This window comes from Coregonus lavaretus (assembly GCF_964263955.1).
Source record: "Coregonus lavaretus genome assembly, contig: HAP1_SCAFFOLD_594, whole genome shotgun sequence".
NCBI lineage: Eukaryota > Metazoa > Chordata > Actinopteri > Salmoniformes > Salmonidae > Coregonus > Coregonus lavaretus.
Window position 1 is genome coordinate 135,986 of NW_028157751.1, and position 27,566 is coordinate 163,551.

The following is a 27,566-nucleotide window of genomic DNA, read 5'->3' on the forward strand; positions in this document are numbered from 1 at the left end:
AAAAGTATTTGATCCCCTGCTGATTTTGTACGTTTACCCACTGACAAAGACATGATCAGTCTATAATTTTAATGGTAGATTTATTTGAACAGTGAGAGACAGAATAACAACAAAAAAATCAAGAAAAACGCATGTCAAAAATGTTATAAATTGATTTGCATTTTAATGAGGGAAGTAAGTATTTGACACCCTCTTAATCAGAAAGATTTCTGGCTCCCAGGTGTTTTTTTTACAGGTAACGAGCTGAGATTAGGAGCACACTCTTAAAGGGAGTGCTCCTAATCTCAGCTTGTTACCTGTATAAAAAAAAAAATAATAATAATAATATTTAGCAGACGCTCTTATCCAGAGCGACTTACAGGAGCAATTAGGGTTAAGTGCCTTGCTCAAGGGCACATCGACAGATTTTTCACCTAGTCGGCTCGGGGATTAGAACCAGCGACCTTTCGGTTACTGGCACAACGCTCTTACCCACTAAGCTACCTGCCACCTGACACCTGTCCACAGAAGCAATCAATCAATCAGATTTCAAACTCTCCACCATGGCCAAGACCAAAGAGCTCTCCAAGGATGTCAGGGACAAGATTGTAGACCTACACAAGGCTGGAATGGGCTACAAGACCATCGCTAAGCAGCTTGGTGAGAAGGTGACAACAGTTGGTGTGATTATTCGCAAATGGAAGAAACACAAAATAACTGTCAATCTCCCTCGGCCTGGGGCTCCATGCAAGATCTCACCTTGTGGAGTTGCAGTGATCATGAGAACGGTGAGGAATCAGCCCAGAACTACACGGGAGGATCTTGTCAATGATCTCAAGGCAGCTGGGACCATAGTCAAAAAGAAAACAATTGGTAACACACTACGCCGTGAAGGACTGAAATCCTGCAGCGCCCGCAAGGTCCCCCTGCTCAAGAAAGCACATATACATGCCCGTCTGAAGTTTGCCAATGAACATCTGAATGATTCAGAGGAGAACTGGGTGAAAGTGTTGTGGTAAGATGAGACCAAAATGGAGCTCTTTGGCATCAACTCAACTCGCCGTGTTTGGAGGTGGAGAAATGCTGCCTATGACCCTAAGAACACCATCCCCACCGTCAAACATGGAGGTGGAAACATTATGCTTTGGGGGTGTTTTTCTGCTAAGGGGACAGGACAACTTCACTGCATCAAAGGGACGATGGACGGGGCCATGTACCGACAAATCTTGGGTGAGAACCTCCTTCCCTCAGTCAGGGCATTGAAAATAGGTCTTGGATGGGTATTCCAGCATGACAATGACCCAAAACACACGGCCAAGGCAACAAAGGAGTGGCTCAAGAAGAAGCACATTAAGGTCCTGGAGTGGCCTAGCCAGTCTCCAGACCTTAATCCCGTAGAAAATATGTGGAGGGAGCTGAAGGTTCGAGTTGCCAAACGTCAGCCTTGAAACCTTATTGACTTGGAGAAAATCTGCAAAGAGGAGTGGGACAAAATCCCTCCTGAGATGTGTGCAAACCTGGTGGCCAACTACAAGAAACGTCTGACCTCTGTGATTGCCAACAAGGGTTTTGCCACCAAGTACTAAGTCATGTTTTGCAGAGGGGTCAAATACTTATTTCCCTAATTAAAATGCAAATCAATTCATAACATTTTTGACATGCGTTTTTCTGGATTTTTTTGTTGTTATTCTGTCTCTCACTGTTCAAATAAACCTACCATTAAAATTATAGACTGATAATTTTTTTGTCAGTGGGCAAACGTACAAAATCAGCAGGGGATCAAATACTTTTTTCCCTCACTGTATCTATAGCGCATAGTGACTCTTTCCACTTTATCCTATTGAAGCACACTGGCTGATGGAGGAGGATGATGAAGTATTTACAGCCACATCCATATATCATTTGTTTTTACCTTCCAACATCAATTGATGTCAAATTGATACATTTCTGAGGTAAAAATATAGAAACATATATGTTAACTAGTTTGCTGGTTTGAATCCCCGAACCGACTAGGTGAAAAATCTGTCGATGTGCCCTTGAGTAAGGCATTTAACCCTAATTGCTCCTGTAAGTCGCTCTGGATAAGAGCGTCTGCTAAATAACTCAAATGTAAATGTAAGTATAAATCATTTCAAATTTCTTACATAAAGCAAACCAGACGATTTTCTTGTTTTTAAAATTTACGTTCAGCCAGAGGCACACTCCAACACTCAGACAATTTACAAACAAAGCATTTGTGTTTACTGAGTCTGCCAGATCAGAGGAAGTACTTAATTACTTTACACCTCTGGTTAACTCTCTTTCTTAGCTAGCTCGACTATGCACTTGCCTCTGCTATCAATACACTGTGCTAACATTAGCCTAGACTGTACCACAGAAAATAACAGTTTTAAACAGTTGTAAAAACCCACTTCTTCCAGACAGAATAGTTCCTGTAGATTCAGACTTACTCATCGCCAATCTGTTGTTATGTCTAGTGGGTTTCATAACCACGTCTGTATAACAATTCAATAATGATGAGACAGGAGACAGAAATCAGTTCAACCATTTATCCGGAACGTGATCATCTCAACACATACAAACCCCCATGATGCTCTGCAGCACAACCCCAATATAAAACAAATACATAAATAAGTAAATGGACACAAAACAAAACTCATAGAGGAATTTAAATGTTCAGTTGTAGAAAGTAGGGCTATGGGATAGGGTCAGAAAGGTCAGTATGTTTGATAACTGGTTACAGAGGTGACATAACAAGCATAAGGTCCATTATAACACAGTGAAGTAGAGGTGGGAGCTAAAAGCAGACATGGACAGTGAGACGGTGTGAGGAGGTCAGGGGTGAAACACTAGATCAGGACAGGTAGAAATGGCAGGGCTGGAAATAGACACAGAGACACATTCTGACCATGGCTCAGACCTGACCTGAGACACCCAAACAGAAGATGCCATAGCAAAGTCCTGTCCAGTAGGCTATATGGGATTTCCTTTCATCAAAATCAAACACATGGAAAATTGTCCAGTGTGTGTGTGTCCCCAGTATGTGTGTGTGTGTCCAGTGTGTGTGTGTCCAGTGTGTGTGTGTGTGTGTCCAGTGTGTGTGTGTGTGTGTGTGTGTGTGTGTGTTCAGTGTGTGTGTGTCCAGTGTGTGTGTGTGTGTGTGTTCAGAGTGTGTGTCTAGTGTGTGTGTCCCCAGTGTGTTTGTGTGTGTGTGTCCGGTGTGTGTGTGTGTGTGTGTGTGTGTGTGTTTTTGTCCTGCGTGTGTGTGTCCAGTGTGTGTGTGTGTGTGTGTGTGTGTGTCCAGAGTGTGTGTGTCCAGTGTGTGTGTGTGTGTGTCCAGTGTGAGTGTGTCTAGTGAGTGTGTGTCCAGTGTGTATATTTGTCCAGTGTGTGTTTGTCCTGTGTGTGTGTGTTTGTTTGTGTGTGTGTGTTTGTGTGTGTGTGTGTCCAGTGTGTGTGTTCAGTGTGTGTGTGGGTGTACAGTGTGTGTCTAGTGTATGTGTGTGTGTGTGTGTGTGTCCAGTGTGTGTGTGTGTGTCCAGTGTGAGTGTGTCCAGTGTGTGTGTTTGTCCAGTGTGTGTGTGTGTGTGTATGTGTGTGTTTGTGTGTGTGTGTGTGTGTGTTTGTGTGTGTCCAGTTTGTGTGTGTGTGTGTGTGTGTGTGTGTGTGTGTGTGTCCAGTGTGTGTGTGTCCAGTGTGTGTGTGTGTGTGTGTGTCTAGTGTGTGTGTGTGTGTCCAGTGTATATGTGTGTGTGTGTGTTTCCGGTGTGTGTGTGTGTGTGTCCAGTGTGTGTGTGTGTCCAGTGTGTGTGTTTGTCCAATGTGTGTGTGTGTGTGTGTGTGTGTGTGTGTGTGTGTGTGTGTGTGTGTGTGTTTGTGTGTGTCCAGTGTGTGTGTGTATGTGTGTCCAGTGTATGTGTGTGTGTGTGTGTGTCCGGTGTGTGTGTGTGTGTGTGTGTGTTTGTGTCCAGTGTGATTGTGTCCAGTGTGTTTGTGTCCAGTGTGTGTGTGTTTGTCCAGAGTGTGTGTTTGTGTGTGTTTGTCCAGTGTGTGTGTGTGTGTGTGTGTGTGTCCAGTGTGTGTGTGTGTCCAGTGTTTGTGTTTGTCCAGTGTGTGTGTGTGTCTAGTGTGTGTGTATGTGTGTCCAGTGTATGTGTGTGTGTGTGTCCGGTGTGTGTGTGTGTGTGGCCAGTGTGTGTGTGTGTGTGTATGTGTGTTCTGTCCAGTGTGTGTGTGTGTTTGTCAGTGTTACCATGGTTATTATTTACAGAGACACTGAGGAGTCAACATCATCAACCCTAAACCCTGGATAGAGGGGCTCAGTGAATGTGGAGTGGAATGTGTTCAGGTGGGACAGTGTGTCAGAGGAGACTCTGTAGAAGGACAGAGTGCCGGCTGGCCAGTCCAGATACACTCCTACTCTGTGGGGGCTGGAGGAGGGGACGTCTATGGTAGTGGACTTATTATTGTGCCAGGCAGAGTAACTTTTGTCAGAGCAGATCAGACACCAGGACTTGTCATTGGATCCAATCCTACAGTCATAACCCCATCCTCTCCTGCTGATTCCTTTATATGTCACTCCTATAACAACCCCTCCACTCCACTCTACCTCCCAGTAACAGCGCCCAGTCAGACCCTCTCTACACAGCACCTGTCTCCAGAACTCAAATCTCTCTGGGTGATCAGGATACGGCTGCATCTCTCTCCTACATGTCACCTTTCTGTTCTCCTCAGACAGAGAGAGGAATCTGTTTACTGTGTTTGGGTCCAGTGTGAGATCACAGACATCTGATGGATGAAACCAGACACAATATTAGAAATCATCATCATCCTGAACACACACACACATCCTGAACACACACACTGAACACACACACATATCCTGAACACACACACACACACACTGGATACATACTCACACTCACATCCTGAACACACACACACACACACACACACAGAACACACACACATCCTGAACACAAACTGGACACACACACATATCCTGAACACACACACACATCCTGAACACACACACACACACACACACACACACCGGATACACACTCACATCCTAAACACACACACACACACACTGAACACACACACACACACATCCTGAACAAACACACACACACACACACACACCGGATACACACTCACACTCACATCCTGAACACACACACAAACACACACACACACACACACACTGAACACACACACACACACAAATCCTGAACACACACACTCACACACACTGGATACACACTCACATCCTGAACACACACACACACACACAGAACACACACACACACACACACACACACACACACACACACACACACACATCCTGAACACACACTGGACACACACACATATCCTGAACACACACACACACATCCTGAACACACACACACACACCCTGAACACACACACACACCCTGAACACACACACACACTGAACACACACTGAACACACACACACACACATCCTGAACACACACATACACACTGGATACACATACACACTCACACTTTCATGCATGAACGCACACACACACACACACACACATTTCTAAAGTAATACGAACACGCAACACACACACACACACACACAGACACACACATTGTCAAAGCAACTCTTTGTAAACTTTGGTGTCCCTGATTTGTGCTTCTGTAGAACTACAGCTGATATTTAATATGACCAAGTAAGTAATGATGGTGGTCTTTGACTTCACTTGAATTAAGACTTATTCTTAGTCATATTCTTCACAGCAGTCAACACTCACATTTTCTAAGTCCAGGTTTCATTGTGTTCTCTCCACCATGTTCCACACTGTAGCGGTAAGCAGAAGAACAGACAGTCATTGAGGGATACACCTGAACTCACACACACACACAGTCAGCATATAACTTTGTGTGTGTGTGTTTGTGTGTATCCAGTGTGTGTGTGTCCAGATTGTGTGTGTCCAGTGTGGGTGTGTGTCCAGTGTGTGTGTGTGTCCAGTGTGTGTGTGTGTGTGTCCAGTGTGTGTGTGTGTGTGTGTGTCCAATGTGTGTGTGTCCAGTGTGTGTCCAATGTGTGTGTGTCCAGTGTGTGTGTGTGTGTGTGTGTGTGTGTGTGTGTGTGTGTAGTGTGTGTGTCCAGTGTGTGTGTGTGTGTGTGTGTGTGTCTAGTGTGTGTGTCTAGTGTGTTTGTGTGTCCAGTGTGTTTGTGTGTCCAGTGTGTTTGTGTGTGTGTGTGTGTGTGTGTGTGTGTATGTGTGTGTCCAGTGTCTGTGTGTGTGTGTCCAGTGTGTGTGTGTGTGTATGTGTGGGTCCAGTGTGTGTGTGTGTGTGTGTGTGTGTCTAGTGTGTGTGTGTTCAGTGTGTGTGTGTGTGTATCCAGTGTGTGTGTATGTGTATCCAGTGTGTGTGTGTGTGTGTGTGTGTGTGTGTGTCCAGTGTGTGTGTCCAGTATGTGTGTTTGTGTGTGTGTGTCCAGTGTTTGTGTCCAGTGTGTGTGTGTCCAGGGAGTGTGTGTGTGTGTGTGTCCATTGTGTGTGTGTGTGTGTGTCTAGTGTGTGTGTGTGTCCAGTGTGTGTGTCCAGTGTGTGTGTTTGTGTGTGTGTGTGTCCAGTGTGTGTGTCCCCAGCGTGTGTGTGTGTGTGTATACAGTTAGAGTGTCCAGTGTGTGTGTGTGTGTGTCCAGTGTGTGTGTGTATGTGTCCAGTGTGTGTGTGTGTGTGTGTCCGTCCAGTGTGAGTGAGTGTGTGTGTGTGTGTGTGTGTCCAGTGTGTCTGTGTGTGTGTGTGTGTCCAGTGTGTGTGTGTCCAGTGTGTGTGTGTGTGTGTGTGTGTGTGTGTGTGTGTGTGTGTCCAGTATGTGTGTGTTTGTCCAGTGTGTGTGTGTTTGTCCAGTGTGTGTGTGTGTGTTTGTGTCCAGTGTGTGTGTGTACAGTGTGTGTCCAGTGTGTGTGTGTGTGTGTGTGTGTGTGTCCAGTGTGTGTGTGTGTCCAGTCTGTGTGTGTGTGTGTGTGTGTGTGTGTGTATGTGTCCAGTGTGTGTGTGTGTCCAGTGTAGTGAGTGTGTGTGTCCTGTGTGTCTGTGTGTGTGTGTGTGTCCAGTGTGTGTGTGTCCAGTGTGTATATGTGTGTGTGTATGTGTGTGTCCAGTGTGTGTTTGTGTCCTGTGTGTGTGTCTGTGTCCAGTGTGTATGTGTCCAGTGTGTGTGTGTCCAGTGTGTGTTTGTCAAGTGTTTGTGTGTGTATGTCCAGTGTGTGTGTATGTGTGTCCAGTATGTGTGGGTTTGTGTTTGTGTGTGTCCAATGTGTGTGTGTCCAGTGTGTGTGTGTGTGTCCAGTGTGTGTGTGTGTGTCCAGTTAGTGTGTGTGTGTGTGTGTCCAGTGTGTGTGTGTGTGTGTCCAGTGTTTGTGTGTGTGTGTCCAGTGTGAGTGTGAGTGTGTGTGTGTGTCCAGTGTGTGTGTGTGTGTGTCCAGTGTGTGTGTGTCCAGTGTGTGTGTGTGTGGTTGTGTGTCCAATGTGTGTGTGTCCAGTGTGTGTGTGTCCAGTGTGAGTGTGTGTGTGTGTGTGTGTCCAGTGGGTGTTTTTCCAGTGTGTGTGTGTGTCCAGTGTGTGTGTGTGTATGTGTCCTTTGTGTGTATGTGTCCAGTTAGTGTGTGTGTGTGTGTGTCCAGTGTGTTTGTGTGAGTGTGTGTCCTTTGTGTGTATGTGTCCAGTGTGTGTGTGTGTGTGTGTGTGTGTGTCCAGTGTGAGTGAGTGTGTGTGTGTGTGTGTGTGTGTGTGTGTGTGTGTGTGTGTGTGTGTGTGTGTGTGTCCAGTGTGTATATGTGTGCGTGTGTATGTGTGTGTCCATTGTGTGTGTGTGTCCAGTATGTGTTTGTGTGTCCAGTGTGTGTGTGTGTGTTTCCTTTGTGTGTGTGTGTGTGTGTCCAGTGTGTGTTTTTACAGTGTGTGTGTGTCCAGTGTGTGTGTGTGTGCCCCATGTGTGTGTGTCCAGTTAGTGTGTGTGATGTGTGTTCAGTGTGTGAGTGTGTTCAGTGTGTGTGTGTGTCCAGTGTGTGTGTGTGTGTGTCCAGTGTGTGTGTGTGTGTGTGTGGACAAATACACACAAAGGACACACACACACTGGACACACACACACACACACACACACACACAAACAGTCTTTATATAACTTAGTCCAAGTGTTGGTCAGAATGTTTGTCTTAACTAGCCTGATAACTCCAACATGTCTGATATGAACATTGACATAAACCCTCTACATACTTGAGTTTCTCCAGTCTGCAGTGTGGATCCTCCAGTCCAGCAGAGAGCAGTCTGACTCCTGAGTCTCCTGGGTGATTGTAGCTCAGGTCCAGCTCTCTCAGGTGTGAGGGGTTTGACTTCAGAGCTGAGGCCAGAGAAGCACAGCCTTCCTCTGTGACTAGACAGCCTGACAGCCTGCAAAGAGTCAAATCATATTAAAACCACACTGCTATTCTTTGGTGGTCAAAATAGTGGCAGTATATTTTTTCAACATATTCAGATATATCAGTGTCCTGAAACCTGCCATATCTATTCATAAATGAATGTATCATTATTAGAAATGACAAATTATCAAAAGTATTGCTTGTAGATAGAAAAATGCATATTACAAATATTTGAGTAGACTGACCAGAGCAGTTTAAAAAGCAGTATCAGTCAAAAGACAGACAGTGAGGTATCAGATTTATATTATATTGAGTATACAGTCCACACCATATCTATTTTCACAGTAAAGCTAACATTTTAAATGTGGCTCTATACTCCAGCATTTTGGATTTCAGATCAAATGTTTCATATGAGGTGACAGTATATAATGTCACCTTTTATTTGAGGGTATTTTAATACATATCTGTTGCACCGTTTAGAAATGAAAGCACTTTATGTATCTAGTCCCCCTATTTGAAGAAGTCATAATTATTCTGACGAATTCACTTATAGTGTATTAAAGTAGTCAAAAGTTGAATATTTGGTCTGATATTCCTTGAACACAATGACTACATCAAGCTTGTGACTCAAACTCATTGGTTGCATTTGCAGTTTGTTTTGGTTGTGTTTTGGGTTATGTTTTGCCCGATAGTAACTGAATGGTGGATGATGACTGGAGTAATTTTCTGTCTAAGTGAGTAGATAACATGTTTCTAAACACTACTAAATTAATCCTGATGATGCCTTGATTAATACAAATCATAAATCAATCATGAATAATAATGAGTGAGAAAGTTAGAGAGGCTACAACAAAACATGCTATCCTCTCACCATTACCAATAACATAGGGGGTATGATCCTTGTTCCTCTGTAACTTTCTCATTCGTCATTATTCACGATTTATTCATGATTATTCATAATCATGGTAGCATCCACATGATTGTAGAAGTGTTCAGAAACATCTTCTATTCTTACTGACAATACAAGTGAAGTGACTCCAAAATGACAGGACATTATTCACCATTCAGTTTCAATTGGGAAAAACATAATCCAAAACACAACCAAGACAAACTGCAAATGCATTCAACAAGTTTGTAGAATCACAAGCTTGATGTAATCACTGCAGGTAAGGAATATGGGACCAAATACTAAACTTGTGACTAATTTAATACAATATAGAGTGAGGGAAAAAAGTATTTGATCCCCTGCTGATTTTGTACGTTTGCCCACTGACAAAGACATGATCAGTCTATAATTTACTGGTAGGTTTATTTGAACAGTGAGAGACAGAATAACAACAAAAAAATCCAGAAAAACGCATGTCAAAAATGTTATGAATTGATTTGCATTTTAATGAGGGAAATAAGTATTTGACCCCTCTGCAAAACATGACTTAGTACTTGTTGGCAAAACCCTTGTTGGCAATCACAGAGGTCAGACGTTTCTTGTAGTTGGCCACCAGGTTTGCACACATCTCAGGAGGGATTTTGTCCTACTCCTCTTTGCAGATCTTCTCCAAGTCATTAAGGTTTCGAGGCTGACGTTTGGCAACTCGAACCTTCAGCTCCCTCCACAGATTTTCTATGGGATTAAGGTCTGGAGACTGGCTAGGCCACTCCAGGACCTTAATGTGCTTCTTCTTGAGCCACTCCTTTGTTGCCTTGGCCGTGTGTTTTGGGTCATTGTCATGCTGGAATACCCATCCACAACCCATTTTCAATGCCCTGGCTGAGGGAAGGAGGTTCTCACCCAAGATTTGACGGTACATGGCCCCGTCCATCGTCCCTTTGATGCGGTGAAGTTGTCCTGTCCCCTTAGCAGAAAAACACCCACAAAGCATAATGTTTCCACCTCCATGTTTGACGGTGGGGATGGTGTTCTTGGGGTCATACATTTACATTTTACATTTTAGTCATTTAGCAGACGCTCTTATCCAGAGCGACTTACAGGAGCAATTAGGGTTAAGTGCCTTGCTCAAGGGCACATTTACGCCATTTAGCAGACGCTCTTATCCAGAGCGACTTACAAATTGGTGCATTCACCCTATAGCCAGTGGGATAACCACTTTACAATTTTATTTTATTTTATTTATTTTATTTTTTTTGGGGGGGGTGGGTTGGGGTAAAGGGGGGTAGAATGATTACATTATCCTATCCCAGGTATTCCTTAAAGAGGTGGGGTTTCAAATGTCTCCGGAAGGTGGTGAGTGACTCCGCTGTCCTGGCGTCGTGAGGGAGCTTGTTCCACCATTGGGGTGCCAGAGCAGCGAACAGTTTTGACTGGGCTGAGCGGGAGCTATGCTTCCGCAGAGGAAGGGGAGCCAGCAGGCCAGAGGTGGATGAACGCAATGCCCTCGTTTGGGTGTAGGGACTGATCAGAGCCTGAAGGTACGGAGGTGCCGTTCCCCTCACTGCTCCATAGGCAAGCACCATGGTCTTGTAACGGATGCGAGCTTCAACTGGAAGCCAGTGGAGTGTGCGGAGGAGGGGGGTGACGTGAGAGAACTTGGGAAGGTTGAACACCAGACGGGCTGCGGCATTCTGGATGAGTTGTAGGGGTTTAATGGCACAGGCAGGGAGCCCAGCCAACAGCGAGTTGCAGTAATCCAGACGGGAGATGACAAGTGCCTGGATTAGGACCTGTGCCGCTTCCTGTGTAAGGCAGGGTCGTACTCTCCGAATGTTGTAGAGCATGAACCTGCAGGATCGGGTCACCGCCTTGATGTTAGCGGAGAACGACAGGGTGTTGTCCAGGGTCACGCCAAGGCTCTTCGCACTCTGGGAGGAGGACACAACGGAGTTGTCAACCGTGATGGCGAGATCATGGAACGGGCAGTCCTTCCCCGGGAGGAAGAGCAGCTCCGTCTTGCCAGGGTTCAGCTTGAGGTGGTGATCCGTCATCCATACTGATATGTCTGCCAGACATGCAGAGATGCGATTCGCCACCTGGTTATCAGAAGGGGGAAAGGAGAAGATTAGTTATGTATCGTCAGCGTAGCAATGATAGGAGAGGCCATGTGAGGATATGACAGAGCCAAGTGACTTGGTGTATAGGGAGAATAGGAGAGGGCCTAGAACTGAGCCCTGGGGGACACCAGTGGTGAGAGCACGTGGTGCGGAGACAGCTTCTCGCCACGTCACTTGGTAGGAGCGACCGGTCAGGTAGGACGCAATCCAGGAGTGAGCCGCGCCGGAGATGCCCAGCTCGGAGAGGGTGGAGAGGAGGATCTGATGGTTCACAGTATCAAAGGCAGCAGACAGGTCTAGAAGGACAAGAGCAGAAGAGAGAGAGTTAGCTTTAGCAGTGCGGAGAGCCTCCGTGACACAGAGAAGAGCAGTCTCAGTTGAATGACCAGTCCTGAAACCTGACTGGTTTGGATCAAGAAGGTCATTCTGAGAGAGATAGCAAGAGAGTTGGCTAAAGACGGCACGCTCAATAGTTTTGGAAAGAAAAGAAAGAAGGGATACTGGTCTGTAGTTGTTGACGTCAGTGGGATCGAGTGTTGGTTTTTTGAGAAGGGGTGCAACTCTCGCTCTCTTGAAGACGGAAGGGACATAGCCAGCGGTCAAGGATGAGTTGATCAGCGAGGTGAGGTAGGGGAGAAGGTCACCGGAGATGGTCTGGAGAAGAGAGGAGGGGATGGGGTCAAGCGGGCAGGTTGTTGGGCGGCCTGCAGTCACAAGTCGCAGGATTTTATCTGGAGAGAGAGGGGAGAAAGAAGTCAAAGCATAGGGTAGGGCAGTGTGAGTAGGACCAGCAGTGTCATTAGACTTAACAAACGAGGATCGGATGTCATCAACCTTCTTTTCAAAGTGGTTGACAAAGTCATCCACAGAGAGAGAGGAGGGGGGGAGGGGGGGGGGGAGGATTCAGCAGGGAGGAGAATGTGGCAAAGAGCTTCCTAGGGTTAGAGGCAGATGCTTGGAATTTAGAGTGGTAGAAAGTGGCCTTAGCAGCAGAAACAAATGAAGAAAATGTAGAGAGGAGGGAGTGAAAAGATGCCAGGTCGGCAGGGAGTTTAGTTTTCTTCCATTTCCGCTCCGCTGCCCGGAGCTCTGTTCTGTGAGCTCGCAATGAGTCATCAAGCCACGGAGCTGGAGGGGAGGACCGAGCCGGCTGGGAGGATAGGGGACACAGAGAGTCAAAGGATGCAGAAAGGGAGGAGAGGAGGGTTGAGGAGGCAGAATCAGGAGATTGGAGGGAGAAGGATTGAGCAGAGGGAAGAGATGATAGGATGGAAGAGGAGAGAGTAGTGGGAGAGAAAGAGCGAAGGTTGCGGCGGCGCATTACCATCTGTGTAGGGGCAGAGTGAGTAGTGTTGGAGGAGAGCGAGAGAGAAAAGGACACAAAGTAGTGGTCGGAGACATGGAGGGGAGTTGCAGTGAGATTAGTAGAAGAGCAGCATCTAGTAAAGATGAGGTCAAGCGTATTGCCTGCCTTGTGAGTAGGGGGGGGCGGTGAGAGGGTGAGGTCAAAAGAGGAGAGGAGTGGAAAGAAGGAGGCAGAGAGAAATGAGTCAAATGTAGACGAAGGGAGGTTGAAATCCCCCAAAACTGTGAGGGGTGAGCCATCCTCAGGAAAGGAGCTTATCAAGGCGTCAAGCTCATTGATGAACTCTCCAAGGGAACATGGAGGGCGATAGATGACAAGGATATTAAGCTTAAATGGGCTAGTGACTGTGACAGCATGGAATTCAAATGAGGAGATAGACAGATGGGTTAGGGGAAAAATTGAGAATGTCCACTTGGGAGAGATGAGGATTCCTGTGCCACCACCCCTCTGACCAGATGCTCTCGGGGTATGCGAGAACACATGGTCAGACGAGGAGAGAGCAGTAGGAGTAGCAGTGTTTTCAGTGGTAATCCATGTTTCCGTCAGCGCCAGGAAGTCGAGGGAATGGAGGTTAGCATAGGCTGGGATGAAGTCAGCTTTGTTGGCAGCAGAACGGCAGTTCCAGAGGCTGCCTGAGACCTGGAACTCCAGGTGTGGGGTGCGTGCAGGGACCACCAGGTTAGAGAGGCAGCAGCCACGCGGTGTGAGGCGTTTGTGTGGCCTGTGCGGAGAGGAGAGAACAGGGATAGGCAGAGGCATAGTTGACAGGCTGTAGCAAATGGCTACAATAATGCAGAGGAGATCGGAATGAAATGAATTAAACATCAGGGAAAGGAGAGAGTAGGGCCTCCCTCGCCAAAACTTACACCTCAGAAACTATAATTGTTTCACTGAACCACCCGAATAAAAACTCTCCCAACTTCCACTTTAGAAATTAGAATTGTTGTGAACTACAGCAGTTCAATGTTTCAAGGAATAGACTCAACTTGCTTTGTTCAGCTAGCTAAGTATGACACCATGGCTGACTAGCATGCTAGCATCCAATAACACACAGTTTAGGACCAATGGCACCATGGCTGACTAGCATGCTAGCATCCAATAACACACAGTTTAGCACCAATACTTGGTTACAACAAACTACCAGTAGTGTGTTAACACACTAAACAGACAATTTGTGTGTTAACGAATTACGTTGGCTAGCTAGCACAAATATATTGTATTTAGCAGTTACAGTACAGTTGGCTGGTCGTGTTGGCTAACTAGCAATGGCTACTGTGTTGACTTTGTTTGGAAAAACGGCTAGCTAGCTACGTGCTACCTACAATAACTACCCACAATAGCTACCCACAACAGCCCACGATGCCTAGCTATGACGCTATAGCCAACAAGCATGCTAGCATCCAATAACACACAGTTTAGTACCAATACTTGGTAACAACAAACGACCAATAGTGTGTTAACACACTAAACAGATAATTCGTGTCTGTGTCTAGTTCCTATAATAACGCAGCAATAATTAAACGTTGGCTAGCTAGCACAAATATATTGTATTTAGCTGCTGCAGTACAGTTAGCTAGTCGTGTTGGCTAGCTAGCAATGGCTACTGTTTTGACTTTGTTTGAGACACGGCTAGCTAGCTGGCTAGCTTCGTGCTACTCCCGGCATAGCCGAATATAATGCTAACCTACAATAACTATCCACAACAGCCCGCAATGCCTACCTACAATAACCAACTACGTTCTAAATACATAATTAAGCCTTACTCGACAAAGCCCAAGCTATGTACAAAGCCAAACTTACCCGACGCCGGCTGATATTTGTCTTCTGCAATCAGTAGGTGTAATTAAGTACAGTAGCTACTAACTACCTAACGCTGATGCCTCAGATAATGAAGTTAGAAAAACGGCTGAAATGGTAGGTAGTTAGCTGGCTTAATTACAGGTACTCTTAAGCATGAATAACATTGGAAACAGCTATCCACCGTTGCTAAACGTTACCAGTAGTTACCCGCTAGCTAGCTAGCCTCGTGCTCCGCCGTAAACAATAGTTACCTACAATAGTTACCTACAGAAACCTACAATAACTCGCTAAATAACTGCCTAAATAAACTAACCTACAATACTTACTACAACTACCTACCTACAATCAAATACATGGGTTAAGCTTTACTCAGCGCCATAAAAGAAGCCAAGCTTACCTCCTGCTAGAGGTAGCATACCTCCTGTCATAGGCAGCATTCCTCCTCCTCCAAACACGGCGAGTTGAGTTGATGCCAAAGAGCTCGATTTTGGTCTCATCTGACCACAACACTTTCACCCAGTTCTCCCCTGAATCATTCAGATGTTCATAGGCAAACTTCAGACTGGCCTGTATATGTGCTTTCTTGAGCAGGGGGACCTTGCGGGCGCTACAGGATTTCAGTCCTTCACGGCGTAGCGTGTTACCAATTGTTTTCTTGGTGACTATGGCCCCAGCTGCCTTGAGATCATTGACAAGATCCTCCCGTGTAGTTATGGGCTGATTCCTCACCGTTCTCATGATCATTGCAACTCCACGAGGTGAGATCTTGCATGGAGCCCCAGCCTGAGGGAGATTGACATTTATTTTGTGTTTCTTCCATTTGCGAATAATCGCACCAACTGTTGTCACCTTCTCACCAAGCTGCTTGGCGATGGTCTTGTAGCCCATTCCAGCCTTGTGTAGGTCTACAATCTTGTCCCTGACATCCTTGGAGAGCTCTTTGGTCTTGGCCATGGTGGAGAGTTTGGAATCTGATTGATTGATTGCTTCTGTGGACAGGTGTCTTTTATACAGGTAACAAGCTGAGATTAGGAGCACTCCCTTTAAGAGTGTGCTCCTAATCTCAGCTCGTTACCTGTATAAAAGACACCTGGGAGCCAGAAATCTTTCTGATTGAGAGGGTGTCAAATACTTATTTCCCTCATTAAAATGCAAATCAATTTATAACATTTTTCACATGCGTTTTTCTGGATTTTTTTGTTGTTATTCTGTCTCTCACTGTTCAAATAAACCTACCATTAAAATTATAGACTGATCATTTCTTTGTCAGTGGGCAAACGTACAAAATTAGAAGGGGATCAAATACTTTTTTCCCTCACTGTAAGTGAATTTGTCAAAATTATTACGACTTTTTCAAATGGGAGAACTAGATACATAAAGTGCTTTCGTATCTAAACAGTAAAACAGATATGTATGAAAAACCTCAAAGAAAAGGTGACATTCTGTACTGTTGCCTAATATGAAACATTCTATCTCAAATCCAAAATGCTGGAGCATAGCACCAAATTTAAAACTGTAAGCTTCACTGTCCAAACACATATGGTGTGGAATGTGTGTGCATCGTAAACACATGTGGATCTGGTGAACAGTTATCACTTGTTGACCAACTACATGAATACTGACCTCAGAGTCTCCAGTTTACAGTGGGGATTCCCCAGTCCAGCAGAGAGCAGCTTCACTCCTGAATCCTTCAGGTCATTGTTACTCAGGTCCAGCTCTCTCATGTGTGAGGGGTTTGACTTCAGAGCTGAGACCAGAAAAACACAGCCTTCCTCTGTGACTCCACAGCCTGACAGCCTGACAAAGAGATCATCATGATTTCACAAACACACTGTTAATTTAACCAGTAGTGTAGAAGGACAATGGCAGATGCATTTGGTTTATTCTCTTAAACAACATATAGATTCATCTTCCGTCTCCTACAATGGTACGGTCATATTGTTATACTAATGTGAACATCAATGCATTGATTCAATATGTTTTTCAATAATACATATATTTCTCTAAACTGAATATTTCTTCCTGATGATTAGTACTTAAATGTCATTTTATGTACTCACAGAGCGGCTCTGGAGGCTTTGACCACTGGCAGCAGCCTCAGAAGACCTTCCTCTGATCTGGAGTATTTCTTCAGGTCAAACACATCCAGCTCATTTTCTGAAGTCAGCAACACAAAGACCAGCGCTGACCACTGTGCAGGTGACAGTTCTTCTTCTGAGAGACTTCCTGATCTCAGGTAGATTTGGATCTCCTCCACTAGAGAATGGTCATTCAGTTCATTCAGACAGTGGAACAGATTGATGCACCTCTCTGGAGAGGGATTCTCCCTGATCTTCTCCTTGATGTACTTGACTGTTTCTTCATGGCTCTGTGAGCTGCTTCTTGTCTTTGTCAGTAGACCTCGTAAGTGCTTCTGATTGGACTCCAGTGAGAGGCCCAGAAGGAAGCGGAGGAACAGGTCCAGGTTTCCTGTCTCACTTTGTAAGGCTTCATCCACAGCACTCTTGTATAAGGTAACTTTACGCTTGTGTCTGATCCTCACAAAAAAGTTCCTGGACGTTGATTGAGGTTTGGCCATTAGATTGTCATTGTTGTTGATGAATGAGAGGAACACATATACAGCAGCCAGAAACTCCTGAATGCTCAGATGCACGAAGCAGTACACCTTGTCCTGGTTCAGCACACATTCCTCTTTAAAGAGTTGTGTGCACAATCCTGAGTACACTGAGGCTTCATTGACATCAATGCCAGCCTCTTTCAGGTCTTCTTCATAGAAAATCAGATTGCCATTCACAAGCTGTTGAAAAGCCAGTTTTCCCAGTGACAGAATGCTCTCTTTATTCCAGTGTGGACCTGTCTCTTCTTTCCCAAGATACTTTTCATTCTTCTGTTTGGTATGAAACACCACAAGGTGTGAGTACATCTCAGTCAGAGTCTTGGGCATCTCTTCTCTCTTATGTTTCAGCATGTGTTCAAGGACTGTTGCAGAAATCCAACAGAAGACTGGAATGTGGCACATGATGTGGAGGCTCCTTGATGTCTTTATGTGTGAGATGATTCTGCTGGCCAGGTCCTCATCACTGAATCTCTTCCTGAAGTACTCCTCCTTCTGTGGGTCATTGAACCCTCGTACCTCTGTCACCTGGTCAACACACCCTGAAGGGATCTTATTGGCTGCTGCAGGTCGGGTAGTTATCCAGAGGAGAGCAGAGGGAAGCAGATTTCCCTTGATGAGATTTGTCAGCAGAACATCCACTGAGGTTGACTCTGTGACGTCCCAACAGATCTTGTTCTTCTGGAAGTCTAGGGGCAGTCGGCACTCATCCAGACCATCAAAGATTAACAGAACTTTGTACTTGTCGTAGTTGGAGATTCTTGATTCTTTGGTTTCTTTTGAGAAGTGATTGAGAAGTTCAATCAAAGTGTGTTTTTCCTTTTTCATCAAATTCAGCTCCCGAAAAGGGAATGAAAATACAAATTGGACATCCTGATTTGCTTTTCCTTCAGCCCAGTCCAGAATGAACTTCTGCACAGAGACTGTTTTTCCAATGCCAGCGACTCCCTTTGTCAGCACAGTTCTGATACGTTTGTCTTGTCCAGTTAAGGGTTTGAAGATGTCGTTACATTTGATTGCAGTCTCTGGTCTTGCTTGTTTCCTGGTTGTTGTCTCAATCTGTCTCAGCTCATGTTCATTATTGACCTCTCCTGTTCCACCCTCTGTGATGTAGAGCTCTGTGTAGATATTATTGAGAAGTGTTGGGTTTCCTTGTTTAGCGATCCCCTCAAATACACATAGAAACTTCTTCTTTAGATTAGATTTGAGTTCACGTTGGCAAATCACAGCAAGCTCATCTGAATGAAGAAATAACACAGAGGATATTAATATTACATCTGTTTTAATGCCTACAGTATTGTATAATGACTGTTACAAAGTTTTAAATAAAAATAATCTATTCTCTTAACTGACTGTATAAATGTGTATATGTTTTCATAATGCATTACAGACTAGTGTGACTGATTATATTATTATTGGTATTATTGATGGTATTATTAAATCTCTCTCTCTGGTCTAAATTAATCAACACAACATATCCCTGCTGCTACTTGATGAGGTCACTAGGTGTTGTGTTAAGGCTGCTACAATATCATTGAGTTACACACCTACTTTAGCTGTACTTTAGCTACAGCTTTTAAATGTTTGTTATAAAACAGCATTCAACATGAGGCAGACAGCTCTTACTTTTCTCCAGTGTGTCAGCAAGCTCCTTCTGGTTCATTTTCCTCAGGACGTGCAGTGTGATCTTCAGAGCCCCCTCTCTGGCACTGCTCTCCTGCTTCTCATCTTCAGCATCCACCACTTCCTTATCCTGCTTCTGACTCTCAAAGCCTTCTGGGAGTTCTGGACTAAGAATCCTCTTGAACATCTTCAGCTCCTTCTTCACAAATGTCATAATATTCTCTTCAAGCAACTGAAATAAATCAAGTAAATAAGTTAAGCAAGAGAAGAAATGCTTTATCATTAACACATTAATTAATGATTGACAGATCAACTTTACTTGAGGTAAACAAAAACAAATGTACATAACAGGACCACATACACTGAATATGGAGGCCAGGTCTGTTTGATGACTCTGGGAAGACTGACCACTGAGAATCTCTGACTCTGATCTCTCCTGTTGGTTTCTGTGGACAAAACAAGAGATTATATCTCCTCATCCAGGGGGTGCACACACACACACACACACACACACACACACACACACACACACACACACACACACGCACACACACACAGGAAGGGAATGTTGTGTTAGTTTAATATTGTTTCAGGACTATGAAAATGGAAAAAAGGATTAGCCTATGGATTATGAAAACAACAAAAATAAATTGTAAAATGGGAGAGGAGAAATGACTAGAGACAGTGTTGTTTAACTCACTGACCATGACCCATGAGTTCTTCTTACCTTTGTTCACTAGAAAAGTCTCCTTCTCTAAACTCTATAGGATGAGCCATAGACCGGTCACTCTTCATGGACACACAGCTGGGTACAGGGGAGGCTGGTCTCTCCTGCTTGATTGGACTTCAACACAACAGAGACAAACATTACGTCTCTCATCTACTCTGAGCTCAGATGGGGAAACATAACAAGAGTTTCATTCCAAAACGCTATATATCCATTTTCAGAAATGTTCGTAAATTAGCTTCTATTGTTTAAAGAAATTATCAAATAAATGGTTGTGTTTTCTCACTAGCTAATCATGGCATGGTGTTGTTCAATGACAGACATGTGTTTGTTTAAAATCGATCACTTAATGGCTTCATTTCAGAGAGACAAATGTTTTTTTTGCATTTTCTGTTTGGGGTTTTAGACTGGGTTTCTTTATAAGCACTTTGTGACAACTGCTGATGTAGAAAATGTATTCTGGGAATACATATGAAGCAGACCAGGCCAGGGTTTGGGGTTTGAGATGTCAATGAGAGATAAAAATGACTTCCTTATTTGTTCATTTAGAAAATGTTCTGTCTTAAGTAGTTTAACAAACTGACACATTTTCATGTTAGTCAAAAACAACTTTATATCGAAGGAGTGCCTTTGATTTGACGGCCTGCACATGTGCAGTTCAGCACAAGTTGACCATTAGACCCAATCAATTAACATTACTTGAGTCACCTCTGGTCGAGAAACATTTATTTTCCTAGTACATTCATTGTCAGATTTCATCAACCAGCAGCGAGCACTCTGCCTTCTCGAACAAGTAGCCAACTCAGCCCCGATAAAAAGCTTGTGCCGTCAGCGGCAGCGAGTACTCTGCCTTCTAGCGCAAGCGAGGGGCATGTTGAGGTACATTTGCATGATGTAATTTATTGGCGGGCTGGAAGATGCACTCTTGTCTTTTCTATTCCGAGGTTGTTTACTCCCAATATCAGATTTTAAGATAATTTTTTATAATACATGAATACTAGGGTTGAGGTTAAAGCATCTGACTAGTGATTATTTACCAGGGGTTCAACACCTGCTATAGTCACTATTTAATTGCTCTTCCAAAAGCATCACAGGCCTAATACGAGATATATAGCTAACTAAAGTAATGAGTGACCATCTTAGAAAATCATGGGACATATAGTCTTTGGTTGCATGCTATTTTATGTTAATCATATTGCTGCTTGTAGCCTATAACTGATGCTTTGTGATCATATGCTTCCATCTATTGGAAATATTTAGCAAATCAAAGTTATTAATTCAAGTACAGACATTGGTGAGGCAGCTGAGAATAAAGTGTATCTTTCTTGTTAATTCCTCAGATCAGTCTCAAACCTGCCCCACCTATCCGATGCCATTTTCTGGACTTTCACATAGAGGTGAGTAGGTCACCCAGTTCAAACCACATTTGTTTATCAAGCGTTCTGCCTTGCAATAATAAATATCATAAATAACTAATAACAACAAAAAAAGCAAAATGCGTAAACAGGTTTTGATTAACAAAATTATCAAAATGCTATTTAATACTATAATTGTATTTACTAACATAATATTTTTACTAAAATAGTTTCTAAAAGTGTTCTAGGCTACCCTACCCTTAAGGCTGAAAAAGGTAATACGTAGGGTAAGAGTTTCTGTTGGTGTAAAAAGGGCTTCATCAATACATTTGATTGATTGTTAGGTTTAGGGTTTTTATGGCAAAAAACAGTATTGGTTTATAGCTCTCCTGTGCCTCCCTGTGGCCGTCTGTGGTTACTACATAACTCATTCATGACACTTGCTAGGCTCATAATCTGAGGTAGCAACTGCATCAGATCCACAAATCAATGAGCAAGCCCTCCCGATTAGACAACAATCACCCCATTATATCCATTTGGTTTGCAACTCTGTGAACCTGTGCAGCATTCGCTCAATTTTGATGCCTACTAATAAAGATTTCGATGCATATCAAATTACCCAGCAGCCATATAGAAACAACAAGTCGTCAAAAAAATGGTTATTTCTTAATTTAAAAATGTATTCTGGCTGTTTAAATCGGCCACCTCTTGAAAAAGAGGACAAGGACATGCGTTTTGTTTAGGTTGTACACCTTTTTCTGAAAACAATGAACAGAAACTGTTTAACGTTTCATGGCTTTTCGCCAGCCATCGCTAGCGCTATGGGTTACCACAAGGTGTACACAGGTGAACTGTGAGCCATAATTAGGCGTAACCTTGTTAATAGTAAATTACTTGAGGTAAACCTACAGGGTTAACACTCACCAAGTAGCCGTGACCTTGTTAATAATAAGTTACCTGAGGTAAACCTACAGGGTTAACGCTCACCAAGTAGCCGTAACCTTGGTAATAATAAGTTACCTGAGGTAAACCTACAGGGTTAACACTCACCAAGTAGCCGTGACCTTGTTAATAATAAGTTACCTGAGGTAAACCTACAGGGTTAACACTCACCAAGTAGCCGTAACTTTGGTAATAATAAGTTGTCAGCTTCCTGCCTCCTGTTTGTCTCCGGGCCTCTAGAGGTCATCTGTGTTCCCCTCTGCCTTAGTTCTTCCTCGTGTGTCCTTATTAGTTTTATCCAGGTCACCTGTGCCTTGTTTCCCCTAGAGTATTTTAGCTGTGTTTTTTCCCCTTGTTCCTCACTTGGTTTTTGAGTCCTGGCTATGTGTCTCCTGCTGTGTCCCACAGAGTCTTTCCGAGTAAGCTTTTCTAAGTTATCTTTATTTTAGTTTTTCTCCCCTCGTGGAGTTATTTTGTTTTGTCCTCCTGTTTCGTTTACTGTACCTCTGTTAGTATACCTCTTTCTGAGAAGAACTTTTGTTGGATTATTTTTGAAGTGCAAAGAAATACCTTTTTTACATTAAACCTACTTTGCCTGGAGTATTGCCTTGGGTGTTTCGTTTGGGTCCTACTATACCTCCTCTGTGGCTAAGGGGTAGAACACCCTACTCTCCACATCTGAGACCTGAGTTCAAGCCCAGCTTGTGACAGAAAAACCAAGTCAATCATGGACCCAGAAACACTCAGTTCCAAGGACCTGTTGGCGGTGATCGCTCGACATGAGGCATCTTTCCAGCGCCATGAAGCCGTTCTCAGTCGACAGGAAGAGCTGATGGCTAGTCATTCTCAACTCCTGGCCGATATGATGAGTTCCCTCCGCCAGCTCTTTGAACGCCCCCCTGGTCCTTCCCCTTACTCCAGGTCACCCCCCAGTGACGACAGGCCTTCTCCATCGGCGGAGCCCCGACTACCACCTCCCAAGCCCTTTTCTGGGGATCCAAGCTCTTGCCAGGGTTTCCTCACCCAATGCTCCCTCACCTTCGAGCTCCAACCCTCAAGTTTTCCCACCGACCGTTCCAAGATTGCCTACATCATTACCCTTCTTTCAGACAAGGCGCTCTCCTGGGCCTCTGCGGTGTGGCAGTCCCAGGAGGCCTGTTGTGACTCCTACGCTGCATTTGTAGAAGAGTTCAAGCGGGTGTTCGATCATCCTGTCAGTGGGCGGGAAGCTTCCAAGCGCCTACTGTCTCTCCGTCAGGGTCCCCAGAGCACGGCAGATTTTGCCATTGAATTCCGGACCATAGCAGCAAGGAGCGGATGGAATGATGAAGCGCTGAGGGTCTGTTTTCAGGGAGGGTTATCTGAGCCCCTTCAAGATGAGTTAGCCACCCGAGAACCCGCTGGGGATCTCGAGTCCCTCATCGCCTTGGCCATCCGCCTGGACAATCGTCTAAGAGAGCGGAGAACGGCTCGCCGCCAGGGGTCTCAGTCCCAAGTTCCTCTGAGCAGCTCTGTTTCTCCTGTTTGGGCTCCGTCATTCAGAGCTTCCCCGGCTCCTGAACTGCTCCAGGATTCCCCGGAGAACATGCAGTTAGGCCGTTCCAGGCTTTCTCCCAACGAAAGGGAACGTCGCATGAGGGAGCGTCGGTGCCTCTACTGCGGGGTTGCCGGCCACTTCCGCTCCACTTGCCCCGAGCTTTCGGGAAACGCCTGTCCCCGCCTAGCTACAGGAGGGCTGTGATGGGGAAAATTAGAGCTCCTCCTACTAACGCTGTCTTAGCTATCCCAGCCACTCTGTCCTGGAAGGGCCACCAGCATCGGGTCCAGGCTATGATTGATTCCGGTGCCGCAGGTGATTTCCTGGATTTAACCTTGGCTAAGGAACTTAAGATCCCTACCCAACTACTTCCTCAACCCCAGGCAGTTACAGCCTTAGATGGCAGACCTCTGGAACCAGGAAAGGTTACAGAGGCGACTCAGTCCCTGCGACTTACCATCTCTCAACACCAGCAGGAGGAGACCTTCTATCTCATTGACTCCCCCGAGTATCCTATTATCCTGGGTCACCCTTGGCTATGCAGACATAATCCCCAGATCGACTGGCCTACTGGCACCATTCTAAGCTGGGGTCCCACTTGCCAACTCACCTGCATGCTTCAGAGTCCCTCAGCCCCTAGTACCCAGTTTCAAGAGTCTGTTGACGTCTCCCGAGTCCCCAGTGTTTACCATCGGTTCAAGGCAGTGTTCAGCAAGTCCCGGGCTACTTCCTTACCGCCTCACCGCACGTATGACTGTGCCATTGATCTACTCCCGGGTTGCTGCCCTCCTAGAGGTCGGATCTTTTCCTTATCCTCCCCCGAGCACTCAGCTATGGACACCTACATTAAGGAGTCCTTGGCAGCCGGCCTCATCTGTGCCTCTACTTCCCCGGCTGGGGCGGGCTTCTTTTTTGTTGAAAAGAAAGACGGGGGTCTTAGGCCTTGTATTGATTACCGGGGACTCAACAAGATCACGGTTCGGAATCGATACCCCCTTCCTCTCATGGCCACCGCTTTTGAGCGGCTTCAAGGGGCTTCCATTTTTACTAAACTGGATCTCCGCAATGCTTACCATCTCGTGCGGATCCGGCCAGGAGACGAATGGAAGACGGCCTTCAACACGCCCACGGGGCACTATGAATATCGGGTGATGCCGTTCGGGCTCACCAATGCCCCCGCAGTATTCCAAGCCCTGATTAATGATGTTCTCCGGGATATGCTTAATCTGTTCGTCTTCGTGTACCTGGACGATATCCTCATCTTCTCGAGGTCACTGAAGGAGCATGAGGGGCATGTTAGCAGGGTTCTCCAGAGGCTCCTTGACAATCACCTCTACGTTAAACCTGAGAAGTGTGAATTTCATGTTTCCCAGACTCAGTTTCTCGGGTTTATTGTCACTCCCGGCCACCTAGAGATGGATCCCAAGAAGGTCAAAGCGGTCCACAGTTGGCCCACACCTGCCACGGTCAAGGAGGTTCAACGGTTCATTGGCTTTTCTAACTTCTATCGGAAGTTCATTAAGAATTTCAGCTCTGTGGTAGCTCCCTTGACGACGCTTACCAAGGGAGGAGGGACCAAGATTCACTGGGGTCCGGAAGCAGCAGGGGCCTTCGAGGATCTCAAGCGCCGCTTCACTTCTGCTCCGATTCTGGTGATCCCTGACCCAGAAAGACCTTTCGTGGTGGAGGTGGACGCCTCAGAGGTGGGGGTGGGAGCCGTCCTGTCACAGAGGGGTACGAGAGGCCCTTGTCCATGAGCCCGATCCAGGCGGTGGTCCTGCCGGACGCCTGTACGTTCCTCTCTCTGTTCGGGCCCGCGTCTTGCAGTGGGGTCATGAGTCGCCCTTGACATGCCATCCGGGTAGTGCTCGCACACTGGAATTCCTCCAGCGGCGGTTTTGGTGGCCGTCCATCAAGAAGGACGTGCAGGTCTATGTTGGGGCCTGCCCTGTGTGCAACCAGGGAAAGTCGACACGTCAGCGACCCCAGGGACTGCTCCATCCCTTACCTGTTCCTCGCAGGCCATGGTCACACCTTTCTCTGGATTTTGTTACGGGACTTCCTCCATCCCAGGGCAACACAGTCATCCTAGTGGTTGTTGACCGGTTCTCTAAGGCTGCCTGGTTTATTCCCCTGCCCAAGCTGCCCTCGGCCAAGGAGACTGCTGAGCTCCTCATGAACCATGTCTTCCGGATATTTGGAATTCCCCTGGACGTTGTCTCCGACCGAGGTCCCCAATTCTCGTCCCGGTTTTGGGGGGCCTTCTGCAGGCTTATTGGGGCCACAGCCAGCCTATCGTCTGGGTTCCATCCAGAGTCTAATGGCCAAACGGAACGGATTAATCAGGATCTGGAGACCACCCTGCGGTGTATGGCGGCCAGTAATCCCACGTCTTGGGCCACCTATATCATTTGGGCTGAATATGCCCACAACACCCTCCAGTCCTCAGCCACCGGATTGTCCCCCTTCGAATGCCAGTTCGGATACACCCCTCCATTATTTCCAGAGGAAGAGGCGCAAGTTGGTGTTCCCTCGGCCCAGCGCTTTGTCCAACGCTGTAGGCGGACCTGGAAGAAGGCCAGGCGTACCCTCCTTCGGACCTCCCAGAGATACCAAAGTCAGGCTAATCGCCGCCGCCGGACGGCCCCTAGTTTCCGAGCTGGTCAGAGAGTTTGGTTGGCCACCAAGAACCTGCCCCTCCGGGTCGAATCCAAGAAGCTTTCTCAGAAGTACATCGGCCCTTTCCGCATAGCAAGAAGAGTTAACCCTGTTTCTTATCGTTTGGTTCTCCCTCGCTCCCTTAGAATTAACCCCACTTTCCATGTTTCACTACTAAAACCTGTCTTGTCTTCTCCCTTTGCCCCCCCACGCAGACCCCCGCCACCTCCCAGGATCATTGACGGCCAGCCAGCCTACACAGTGCGCCGGATACTGGACTCCCGGAGGGTCCAGAACTCTCTGCAGTATCTGGTGGACTGGGAGGGCTACGGGCCAGAGGAGCGCTCCTGGGTTCCAGCCAAGGACATCCTGGACCCAGGTTTGATCCGAGAGTTTCGCACCCTGAGGCCAGGGTGTTCTGGAAGGAACGTCAGGAGTCGTTCCTAGAGGAGGGGGTCCTGTCAGCTTCCTGCCTCCTGTTTGTCTCCGGGCCTCTAGAGGTCATCTGTGTTCCCCTCTGCCTTAGTTCTTCCTCGTGTGTCCTTATTAGCTTTATCCAGGTCACCTGTGCCTTGTTTCCCCTAGAGTATTTTAGCTGTGTTTTTTCCCCTTGTTCCTCACTTGGTTTTTGAGTCCTGGCTATGTGTCTCCTGCTGTGTCCCACAGAGTCTTTCCGAGTAAGCTTTTCTAAGTTATCTTTATTTTTGTTTTTCTCCCCTCGTGGAGTTATTTTGTTTTGTCCTCCTGTTTCGTTTACTGTACCTCTGTTAGTATACCTCTTTCTGAGAAGAACTTTTGTTGGATTATTTTTGAAGTGCAAAGAAATACCTTTTTTACATTAAACCTACTTTGCCTGGAGTATTGCCTTGGGTGTTTCGTTTGGGTCCTACTATACCTCCTCTGTGGCTAAGGGGTAGAACACCCTACTCTCCACATCTGAGACCTGAGTTCAAGCCCAGCTTGTGACATAAGTTACCTGAGGTAAACCTACAGGGTTAACACTCACCAAGTAGCCGTGACCTTGTTAATAATAAGTTACCTGAGGTAAACCTACAGGGTTAACGCTCACCAAGTAGCCGCAACCTTGGTAATAATAAGTTACCTGAGGTAAACCTACAGGGTTAACGCTCACCAAGTAGCCATAACCTTGTTAATAATCAGTTACCTGAGGTAAACCTACAGGGTTAGCGCTCACCAAGTAGCCGTAACCTTGTTGATGAAGGCGAGTCGGTGTGTGAAAAATGCCCAAACATAAGGCTTGTTGTTTCGAGATTACTTCATAACCAGGGACAGAAGGTAATATTATGAAACTGGGCTCCATGGCGGATGCAATTAACTAATTTTATCAGAAATAAACGTTGTAAAAAATGTCACTTGAGGCGCCCCGAAAATAATATTCAAAAGTTCAGTCCTTGGACACAGAGGGGTTAAACACTAATGTTACCGTCCATCTAGTGAAGAGAGGAGAACCGGACAGAGGGAGCGTAGGCCAGCATCCGTCAACGAGAGAGGGAGAAGCCCTCCACAGTATTTAACAGGTGGAAGAAACAAC

At 45.8% G+C, this 27,566-nt stretch overlaps 1 protein-coding gene across 1 annotated transcript in view; it reads right to left on the bottom strand.

The window, feature by feature from the left end:
* Positions 1-4,243: 4,243 nt before the first annotated feature.
* Positions 4,244-27,566, bottom strand: part of LOC311124969 (NLR family CARD domain-containing protein 3-like) — a gene marked incomplete at its 3' end in the record, with an annotated part of 30,846 nt that continues 7,523 nt past the window's right edge. The window contains exons 4-11 of the mRNA XM_084199060.1: positions 19,523-19,639; positions 19,157-19,241; positions 18,799-19,027; positions 16,619-18,410; positions 16,182-16,355; positions 8,244-8,417; positions 5,766-5,812; positions 4,244-4,767 (exon numbers count right to left, since the gene is read on the bottom strand). Coding sequence (XP_084055186.1) covers positions 4,244-4,767; positions 5,766-5,812; positions 8,244-8,417; positions 16,182-16,355; positions 16,619-18,410; positions 18,799-19,027; positions 19,157-19,241; positions 19,523-19,639 — 3,142 coding nt within the window. The remainder of the gene's footprint in view (positions 4,768-5,765; positions 5,813-8,243; positions 8,418-16,181; positions 16,356-16,618; positions 18,411-18,798; positions 19,028-19,156; positions 19,242-19,522; positions 19,640-27,566) is intronic.